General features: G+C 38.2%; 1 protein-coding gene across 1 annotated transcript in view; it reads right to left on the bottom strand.

Moving 5' to 3' along the window:
* Window positions 1-2406: 2406 nt before the first annotated feature.
* The window catches only part of LOC134747086 (calpain-D), a 31050-nt gene continuing 21684 nt past the window's right edge, over window positions 2407-11772 (bottom strand). The window contains exons 19-22 of the mRNA XM_063681653.1: window positions 11579-11690; window positions 11024-11296; window positions 9819-9961; window positions 2407-9013 (exon numbers count right to left, since the gene is read on the bottom strand). Of these exons, the coding sequence (XP_063537723.1) occupies window positions 8824-9013; window positions 9819-9961; window positions 11024-11296; window positions 11579-11690 (718 nt within the window). The 3' untranslated portion in view covers window positions 2407-8823. The remainder of the gene's footprint in view (window positions 9014-9818; window positions 9962-11023; window positions 11297-11578; window positions 11691-11772) is intronic.

The following is an 11772-nucleotide window of genomic DNA, read 5'->3' as shown; positions in this document are numbered from 1 at the left end:
AATACGTCTCTCCCTAGTAAAAGTCGTTTTGATATTTCGTAAAGAGTAGCTGTATTGACTCGTTTGTATTTGGTTGGTTTGCACGATATTTTAAAATAAAACGGTGGGCGACTAAATAGAAGATTTATTTTAATACTTAATTGGAGTAAAGCTTTAGCCGAAAAACTTGTATTACTTACTTATTTTCCAAATATAAATAACAGGTTAACATATGATGGAGCCCGCTCCCGCACCCGCGCCAGCTGCTGCTAGCGGACGCCTTTAGCCTGTCCCGAGGTCGAGTTTCGAATCCCGGTCCGTACAGAGGTGCATAATGGTTTGCCATGGTATTTTCCCGGAAATGCACGAACGTGTTATGCTGTTTCAGTCAGGCTCAGTACAAAAAGTACAGAGGTTAACTGAAGTAGCATGACAAATACGAACGTTTCCGAGAAAATACGATGGCAATCAATTATGCACTACATCTGTACCTACCTATGAGTTTCTTGGAACATGTTATTATAACACAACTCGAAGTTTAGTGAGAACACGACAGTTATGATAATAAACAAGTCATAAAATCTCCAGACAAGCTCATCGTATGTCAAAATGAATTTAAGTATTTCGTTGTTTCTCTATCTGAAACAAGTTAAGACAAGTTTTCGTCGTAAGATTTGTCAGGTTATTCGTGCCCACTCTGTATAAGCAGACATTTACATGGGAATTTAATTCCATGGCATCCTTTTTAACCCGGCTAAAGATGGAGCGTAGGCAGAGCTGATGAGATTTACAAGTGGGTATTTATAGAGATCTCGCGCGTAGGAGGGCCTGCCATCTTGTGGCCTAAATTGAAAACTTCATATTGATCCTTTACTTCGGTAAGCAGTTAATGTATTAGCAGTTATTTTTCACTGAAATTATTTTTCGCTGTTGTTTAGAGCGTATTATTTAAAAATGTTAATTGCACTATAAATAACCAATCGTCCTTCAGTATTGGGACCGTGCATGACGACAGCGACACACAGCGGTTGCAACTATATAGGCCCGTATTTTGCGTAACCATTTAAGTGAAAACTACTGAACGGATTTTTATGCGGTTTGTACCTATGAATAGCGTGGTTCTTGAGGAAGGTTAAGGCGTATAATTTATTAAGGTTTTGTTGAAATTGATTGAAATATGACGACACGCCCCGAAAAATGGTCAACGATTTCAAAAGCAACGAATATTGTCTAGTCCAATCAAACCCTATACTGTCCTTATTACTAGATCTGGGCGTCTGGCAGACTTTCATTGGTGGAGGCCAGAGTGACAGGCCAGCAAAACTTTTCAGTTGGGAAAAAGGAATGGCCAAATACGTGAGAAGTACTGAAGTTGTTTCATTTATACATAGAGGGCATATTCGAATTAAATAATTAATTTGCCCTTAATACTCTACCAAAGATATATGTAACTCGGAGTTAAGTAAAGTCTAAGGCAAAAGCGTGGCTCGGAATATGAAGAAAAAATTATACTCGAATAGATGGCGCCACACTATTGGCCTATACTGGGCTAGATGGCGTGGACCACGCCGTTTGATATTTAACAATTTTTAACACATCTGTGAAAGAACATGGTTCAATGTCATATGGCATTCCAAAAAAATAAAAATCATTTATCCATATCATTTGTTTTTTTTTATACACCACACATATACATATATACACCGTGTTTTTATTTTTATACATTTTCATTTTTAGTTTTAATCATGTGTAGATGGATGGCAGTAAATTTTCTGTGACTACAAAATTTACTATGACAATAACCCTCTATTACTATCTATTCTCTTTGACTATACCAAACCCAAACTCTAAAAACTTGCATTCGTCAAGTGGTCTCCATTCTCTGACCTGCACCGGGCGTCTCACTACGCGATTTCGTCGCGTCGCTACAAGTACCTGCGGCCGCCTCAATTTTGAGGTTTTGCCATAGTAATTGCCGCACACCGCTATGGAACTGACGCCTGCACGCGCTTGCGCCGTTTTGCGCGTAATAGTCGCGTTTTGTTAGGGAGTGAATCTTCTGTACCTAGGTAAATAGTACTAGTACTATTATATATTCTGCGCCTCCACCAATAATAAGCAGCTGCCAGATGCTTGGATCCTGGAATAATAAGGATAGTACAGCAAGTTAACTGTTTAGCTCTTGAAATCTAAGTACGCACTTTCATGATGCATTTTTGGCGTCAAAGGTTTGATTTTGGATATTCACTTGGGAAACCTGGCCTCGACAGTAAGAAAACACTAAGGCCTACTTGCATCATTCCACTATCCCGGGGTTAATCGGTTAAACCTAGAGTTACCATGGTTACCAGTACCTACAATCTGACACTGGGTTAACGGTTTAACCTTAACCCCGGGTTAGTGGGATGGTGCAAGTGGCACTAAGGATTTAAATAATAAATTTATTTCCTTACCCTAACATATCATAAATATAACATGCATTCATATATCCTAACACTTAAACAAGCGCTCTTCTACAAAACAACTTCAGTAACTAATGTTATATCAAAATACATTGAGTTTGGCGTTCTGTTCCTTATTCCTCAGTTTTTACTTGGTCTCTGGTTGACGCTCTACGGCCACGCCAAGTGAGGCGTCAGCTAAAAACCAGTTTTTCTACTCGAATTTAAAGTGTTGTGAGACATACTTGGACATACTAACATTAAATAATTTTACGGTATAGATACTTTGTTTTAGTCACTCGCACGACATGTTTCGGAGAGCCTAGGTCTCCTTTCTCAAGCACTAACAGTGCGAGCAGCGTTCACGACGGCCGTGTATCGCGTACTGCGGCGCGCGGCGCGGTGTAGTATTAAGGGTAACATGTCGCGCGAGTGACTAAAAACAAGTGAGTCTAAACTGTAAAATTATTTGTTTATAGTTTATATAATAATTGTTTATATAATATAGCAGTGGGACACAATAGGCTCGTAATAATAATGTAAAGGACGAACATTATAATAATAATTGTTATAAATTATATAATAATTAGTCTTTCAAGTCGTTTGTTTTATAGTTGTAGTTTTATAGAAATGTTACTGCGTGCGCATATAATGTGACGCTTTGCGCCGTGTACGATGTCAACCAAGGTCTTGCTACTCGTAAATTGTTTACCAAAATATTTATTTGTACCCGGCACAATTTTCATCAAACTTTTTATTAAATAAAAACGGAAAATTCGCCGCCTCGAACGAGTATTTAACTCGCGAGTTTTGTAGGCAATGCGGTGGGCACAGGGTATACATTCAAATGAGGCAGCGAAGGAAAATCAGAAAATATGAGAGATACCTAATTAAATTTGTACTTAGGAATAACGAGGCTGATGTTGCTTACACAATTTTATTTTTAAGAAAAAAATATAGGTTATTTTTTTAATGCAACCTGCATTATTTTATAAAAAAAACCTGTAAAACTTCAGAAGTAAGGAACAGATCGTACCAGAGTATGGCACGCATCAGTAAAACAATCTTATAATTACAAGATCTCAAATATTCGACACATTGTTTATTACAAAATCCATCTGACGACAAGTGCTATGAACGATTATGCATCTTATAAACAACGTGGCAAGGTTCAATATTGATACAAAACGAAGTGTAATTTTATACAAGAGGAACGTCGCAACTCGCCAAAATGCCTAAGTGAAAATCTACTTTACATTGTAATTAGGTTCTAAAATAGTTTGACCAAATTATCGAACTAAAGTGTCCACGTATTACAAATGGTTTCGAAAAGTCTATTACGTTTTCTATATCTACTTTAACGCATAGGCATATACAATCAGCGCTCGAACAGCAGTTTAATATTATTTGTTCATGAATTAGCGAACATTTATCACATCTGTGTTAGTAACAAAATGTTATTGATTGTAAAACAATTTCATCAGACTTAATTAGCTATATGAGCCATAGGAGGCTTAAGTGTAGTTTTGAACACCTTAACCTAGACTCAGCTAGGCACCTACTTCTGTTGCTGAATGAACCATTTGTATCGAGCATGATTAGATCATCAGACCATGATCTATTTTAGGAATCTTTTTGACGCGCGTCATGGATCATGTTTGGATTTAAATATGTAGTTCTACATAGTGTGATCTGGGTTTCTTTATACAGCCAACTGCGTTTATAAGTTCGTCGGTGGAAAAGAAAATCAGGTTGCCATGAATGTCAGTTTAAGTTTTTTACAACAAAAATAAACATGAAATTATTTATTTTCCAACTTTGCATTCGTGTTAGTTATACTTAAATATATTGCACAAATTACATGTAGGCCATAAATATATAAAAAAACAATATTTAATCGTTGTCAAACATAATGGCAAGAAAGAATCATCACTTGAAAATCACAAATTAACACTTAATCCAAATAAAATTATGAGTATTAATGGAATGAAAACACAGTTTTCAAAAGATCATATTTAAAAATGTCTTTACGTGATTGCACAAAAGTGTATATATTAATTTAAAATCAATAATAAATACTTTACATTCTACATTACTTTAAGCAGTAAAACTATTTATTTACATATAATTTGTTACAAATTTCCTTACAATATCGGTGGATATCAACACAATGACAATGTATGTTATAAGCCTTCGTGCATTTTGTGTAAAGTCACGACACTTGGCGGGTGTTAAAGCTCCGATAAGAAGCCCGGAAACCACTAGAGTGTATACACACAATGATTAAGAGTATTAAGATTAAAGGCGTCCGCTAGCTAGCGCGAGTGCACGGAGCGGGCACACGCACGCGGGTGCCATTGTAGGTAAAATCCGTCCCACGCGTGCGCGCCAGTTAGCGTTGCTTATACTATTTTTTGTTAACCCGCTCAACCGCTCCCGCCGCTCCGTACAGTCAAGGGCATAAATATATATGCATTCACAAAATTTTCAAAAATATGTATACGCTCTTACACCTTAGACAATAAAGTCGTGTTGACATATTTTTGAGCCATTTGTCGGGATCGATATTTTTGCCTTCGACTGTACAACCGCGCCAGCTAGCGGCCATATCTAAAGCGGGATTTACATTACGAAATTAGTGTCACGCATGCTGAAATCAGTTTCACGAAAGTAGTTTCGATATATGCGAAAATAATTTCGTGAAATAATTAGTGTCGTGTATCGCAGTGACCACGGTCCCATCAGCATCGAAGCTACACGTCCGCACAGCGCAGGCACTTTCGCGACACTAATTTTTCACGTCGCATTTACACTTCGGAATTAGTTGCATGACATTAATTTCACTAAAAAACGCGCAGGGCACGAAATTGATTTGCTTTCATGAAAATAATGCATGCATTACGAAAATATTAAATGTCACGTGAAACTGTTGGTAAAACTACTGTCACGAAATCAATTTCATGCCACTAATTTCATAATGTATCTAAATCCCGTTTTACACTTCGAAATTAGTTGCATGACACTAATTTCACAAAAAAAATCGTGCAGGGCACGAAATTGATTTGCTTTCATGAAATAATGCATCCATTACGAAAATATTAAATTACACGTTAAACTGTTGGTAAAACTACTGTCACGATATCAATTTCACGCCACTAATTTCGTAATGTAAATCCCGCGTATTTCTGAAAATATGGGATAATAAACGAACACTGAATATTGATGTCCTCCTAAGGCCTACCATACAACAAAATTGGTAGTTAAACTTGAAATCAATAGTAAAGGAAAACTGTTCAATTTATTTTATTATGAAATCAAACGAAACAAAACAAATACAATTGAAAATGGTTTAAATACAATTAGTAATTAGTACTACAGGCAGGACCGTGGGCGTTAAGAGGAAATCTAAGTAAATTAATAATTTTCAGTGTTCATAAAGTACACTACACACTACCGATACGATTATATAAAGTTGGCGGTGCTTCCTTTAGAAACGCGATCAAATATCAATTACACATCTTTGCAAAATTAATATTATTAATTATTAGATTACAATAAGCATCACACGCTTTTCATCGAAGCTTTAAAACACTATTAGATGACATAGCTATAGCTACAAACAAAATAAAACATAGTTTCGGTAGCAAAAATATGTTTCGCGTACGTTTTATGTCTAAAAGAGTAAATATTAATTTAAAATAAAATAATGTGCAGTCTGACCTTTTCGTAAGTAAAACAAGGTTTGGTAGACCAGGATCTGTAGAATTGTGTCGTATATATAATTATAAGACGGCAGATTGACTTCTGATTTGTGAAAAGGGTGTAATTTTTGACGGACAATGTATGATAATTGTACCTACTCGTAATGGCGAAATTCAAGGGGTTGGCTGGGGCAACGACACCACTTTTCAGCCATTACAAGAATTTGCAATCAAATTATACATAGGACACAGTTCTACAGATCTGGGTCTATGGTGTTAGTTCTTGTGGACCCATATACAAGAAAATAATCTAAAACTTAAAATCTGCGTTTAAAACTCACGGAAGTTGCCATATAAAAGATAGCAGCAAAATCTACGTTGAGCTGTGCGCATTTATTCTGGCCGTAACATCCAGGAAATATTAAAAATAAAGTTTAAATATAAAGCACGTATTTTTGCTGCTGAGTTCACGCTAAAATTATTCCAAATAGTCTTAAAAAATAAACCATGTTAGCCTCAATGAAGCGAATCATGTCATTGAAAAACTACATACATCCTCTATATTTATATATTAAAAATGATTTAATTTAGTACAGATGTTATTTATACAATAATGATCAACTATACCTACATGTACTATAAATTAATAGCTTACGATTATACGTTATAAATACGGCATAAAAGTGTACCGTTCAAAAGAAGACTCGTGCGTTTCTTTCAAGTTATTTATATATTAACGAGAAATTAAATTTGATATTTTTCAAACTTTTTCATTTTGTCTTATTTGCAAGCCATGCTCTTGTCATCCCAATGTGATTTTTATACTACAATAAAACGGTTATTGTAAAACAAAAACTAGACAATAAAGATCCGACCATACCGGTGCTTATCCTTTTGACCGCCTGGTATGAATGAAAACCTAGCTAGGCAGTCTCCGATCATGTTGGAGCACAGAAAAAAAAACCCTTTGACCGCCCAAGACGTAAACTGACCTGCGCGGCTACAGCCCAATATCAACCTTCGTGCATTGCAAAAAGGTTCAGGATAGGCGTAGCGTTCGAAAGGTTAAACTAAGACAATAAGGCAACTTCTCTCCTACCAAGCATAAAAATCATAAGTCACATTCGAAAACTCATTTAATTGTATACGTTTGTTCTCGCGTAATGAACAGCGAGTTCAATTGAAATACTGATGTCACTTACTGTTATCCGTCCCTGTCCCTACGGATCTTACTTTTTGCCTAAATTCGGCCAGTATTTTTTAACCCAATTGGATGCCTATTGGATCTTCATAATATATTTTCATGCCCTTTAAATAAGGCTCACACAATATACCCAGGTACATGACGTCAATATATTGACGTACTAGGCACGTCATGAATCTGGATAAACGATTTTGTGACGCCCCACCATGAGAAATAAGAATTAAATAAAACTATTGGATACTGTGAGTATTAATAATTTAACAAAATCATACCAATAATAACTTATTGCACGATATTAGATCAATGTCTGATTTTGCAGCAATGCATTAAGGCAGCGTTAGTAACCAAAGTTTTCTATACTAAGTATGTATTACATTCGCCGTTATATCTCGTCAACCTCATTTTTAACCCTTTGCCCGCCAAAGACGTCAACGCACGGTTACAGTGTAATAAAGCATTCTTTCTTCTTAGCATTCCAATAACATTTACGATGACGTGTTTTATTTAATAGAAGTGAAGTTCAAAGGGTTTAAGAATTATTATTTAAGGAAAGTTGGTCTCTGGGGCAAATAGTTTCATTTGCCCCATGTAATGTTGAACTGCCGCTTGAGTTAAGTCAGCATGTCTTGTGTATAATTTGATGTTGTATACGCGTCGACTATATTATGTACGGTAATAGTCACGTGACTTTTCGTAGCATTCTGTCATCCCATCCCATTTTTTTATATTGTCATGTTGGCTAGGCCCCCTCTTGAGAGTTTAAGGCGTGAACTCGAATTTTGCGCACAAAAATAAATTAAGCGAATCGAGTGAAAGTTCACTCCTACGCTCAATCACTAAACCTACCGCTTTCTCAGTCCCCGAATCCACAATTCTAGTATTAGAACTGTAAGTGATCCGTTTTTGTTATCTAAGGTTGAGTTACAGTTTAATGGCTCTATTCATAAACGCACTACAAGCCTGAATTAGCTATGAAATGTCCGTAACTTTGACTTATGAAAGGGATAAAACATAAATTAACTAATTGAGGCTTGTACAGTTTAACGAACAAGGGGTTTAGTCAGGGTTCCAAACTGCGGGCTCGAGCGATCACTTTTGGCCCGCGGAAAGAAACCGGGAGAGCCAAAACTCCTTGTAAAGAAAGCGGAGGAGCAAAAGTCGGTCGGGTCGGCAAACTATTGAGAAGAAGAGCCAACTGCAGTAGAAATCACCAGTTTAAGGAAGCTTAAAGAGCCGCAAAAGTCGTTTTGAGTGGTGTAAAACTCTCAAGGGTTAATTTTATGGGTGAAGAAAAGAGCCGCAAGACCCCTGAGCTAGGTGATGACGGTGCGTGCAGGCCGTGCAGGCGGCGCGGCAGCGGCCAACTGTGCGTGAGGCGGTGCGCAATGTTGAACCCGCCGCCGAGTCCAGGTCTATACACGATTGCAGATATGATAGTGAAAGATCATACATTTCCTCGGATAAAGTAGCGGCGAGATGTGCAGTGATGTGAGTATGACTAGGTGATGAGCCGGGGAGCGTGTAAGCCGTGCAGCCGGCGCGGCAGCGGCGGGCGGTGGCGCGGCTCGGCGTCGGCGGGCGGCGCCCAGTCCTGCAGGCGCGCGCCCGCCGCCAGCCGGTGCGTGAGCCGGTGCGCGATGCTGAACCCGCCGCTGCCCTCCAGCTGCGTCAGCACTATTATCACTTGTCTGGAACAAATAGCGATGGGATTGCAACTATCATAGAGTAACTTATACTAGAGCGGTACTGTCATAGTAAATTTTGTAACCACAGTAAATTCACTGCCATCTGTCACTGCCACTTTAAAACTAAAAATGAAGATTTATAAAAATACGATAAAATGTATAAATATCATATTCAATTATCCATAATGTAAAAAACCGACAATCACAATATAAATTCCTAAGAATCTACCATGTGTAATTTTAAGTGCAATTGTATATTGTGAGATAAATAAATCATATCATATCATATCATATGGATAAATGATTTTTTTTATTTGCATTATTTATTTTTATGATTTTGACCCATGTTCTTTAACTGATATGCGTTAAAATTGTTAAATAACAAACGAAACCGTCAACGCCATCTATACGACAGTAGGCCGAAGCTAGTAGCGCCCTCTGATCTTGAAATTTTCTTGATTTTCGAGGCACGTTTTTTCCTTAGACTGTATCCATCTATTACGGAGTTATATCTATCTTTACAACTATCGATAAAACATGCAGTTTCATGTCGCGATCAGATCAGAAGCATTCGATTATATTACCTATCGGGCGCATTTCACGTGGATCGACTTGTCCGTAATCCGTATATCGGTTCTCTACCACTACTTAACCTCCCGTACCTGTGTAGAGGCGGGACGGAGTCGATAGTTTTAAGCTCGCCCCGCGTAGAAACGACGTTGTAGCTCTCCTGGCAGTCGCATTTCACGTGGATCCACTTGTCAGTGTGTTGTCTCTAATGACTACAAAACCTAAAGTCAGTAGTTACCTGTGAAGAGGCGGGACGGAGTCGATAGTTTTAAGCTCTCCCCGCGTAGAAACGACGTTGTAGCTCTCCTGGCAGTCGCATTTCACGTGGATCCACTTGTCCGTGTGCCGGTTCTCGACCATGACTACTAATCCTGCCCAGCCCTGTAACAAAGAAGTAAAATATTAATAAATAACATTAATATTTTTCAAAGCAATGCACACAATGGCAGTTCAGTGGCAAGTCGCGTGGCTTCAAACCCGCGGGACGTAAGTGCAAACTCTGGCTCGTACCAAAAAGGTTCTCGAAACTTATGGACGATATTTACTAATCGTTTTTCGATGAAGAAATACATATTAGGGAATGCCTTGCTAAGTTAGGAAGTCGCGAAAAACTAGGTCGGAGCAAAAATGATAACTCTTCTTATGAAATATTCAAACGTGACGACGAGAAAAAATTCAAGCAACAGAAAAAATGGCGCCATTTCAGATTTTTTAGGTCATGGTGCGATTGCGTTTTATATATCCTCGGTACAGATTTGCAACTTACGTAAAAATTCCAAGAAATTAGCATAATATAAATAGCAAACATTTTAACGAAAGTTTTATCTTGGAAGTGTAAGTTTACACGCTCCATACAAAAATATGAGAAGTTTTCGAAGTTTCCCTTCATAAAAATTTCATAATTTTCAGTGGCATAACAGTAATCCTAGGGCCCTAAAATAGTATTTTATGCGATCGCGTAATAATAGCGAGCTTTTCAGTCGAGTACCGTGTTTAAGCAACGGAGCTTGCTGAGTTGCTTTCTAAGTAAGGTACGAGATTGAAAAGCTTGATTATATCACTATTAAATTAAATTAAATAATCATTTATTTTCAGGCATGGCCCATAGAAGTAGAACTATTATATCACAATACTTTTTCTACAAGACAAAAAAATAATACTTTCAACTAGTAGAATCATATAGGTAAACAAACCGAAAGTATACAGCTAAGATACGCGAGCTGCCGCATCCCACGATACCTTCATACTCGTACGCGTCATAATTGACTAAACCGTATCGATAAAATTCTTATGCTTGAGTCGTTAGTGCCATAGACTATCCAACGTTGAAAACAGTAAGGTTGTAGTGTTGTATATGAAGTTGTAATACACAGATTATAGTCGACGAGTAGAAAATCTTTTTTTTTTATATGTATCCTTAGTTAGAATTGTGCAGCGTGTGACCTTGGTGAGGTAGTATGCCGTCATGCCCTGGCGGCCCTCGTGGCGCTGCCCCCTCGCGAGCGTGAGGCCGATGATGGCGTCGGCCAGGATGTGCGCGTGCAGCGGCGGCCGCTCCACGCCCAGCGGCTTGCTGGAGTGCGCGGCCAGCACGTGCCGCGGCCAGCCGCCCAGCGACGACGGCGACAGCCCCGTGTGCCAGTGGTTGAAGGCGAGGCACACTACTAGGTAGAAGCCTTTCTCTAACATTTTGTGGCAGCCGACGAAGCCGCGGACCTGGAAATAATAATCAAAACTTACGACTGACCAACACTCAATAGCCCTGTCGAAAGACCAGCGCCGGTCTACAGGCCGAAATCTTATTAACATACCAATTCACTACTTCATGTTCGCCTCATAGTTCCATCATTTAATTTTCATCGTGTTCTTTCCTACTTTTTATCTATTTTACTTGCCTTTTAATACCGCGACTCCTGACGTATATTTTTTTTAACAAACGATCAACATTTTCAGAATTATTATTGTCTTGCATAACGATCAAGATTATTCTAACTTTACCTGTCTTTTGCTATGTGCGACCAGTTTTCCGACTTGAGCGTTCGGTCCCGATTTCGTCCGGAACACGACGACGCACAAGTCCAATTGGGAACGCTGGCTTTTAGCAGAGTTCCTGAAAAACAAAACAATAATAGTCTGTTGTTAATTGATCAACATACATGGAAAAAACTGTATGAAATTAATCCATTCAGAAG

Source organism: Cydia strobilella, chromosome 14 (assembly GCF_947568885.1).
Source record: "Cydia strobilella chromosome 14, ilCydStro3.1, whole genome shotgun sequence".
Taxonomy (NCBI): Eukaryota; Metazoa; Arthropoda; class Insecta; order Lepidoptera; family Tortricidae; genus Cydia; species Cydia strobilella.
This window is presented reverse-complemented; position numbering and strand designations above follow the sequence as displayed.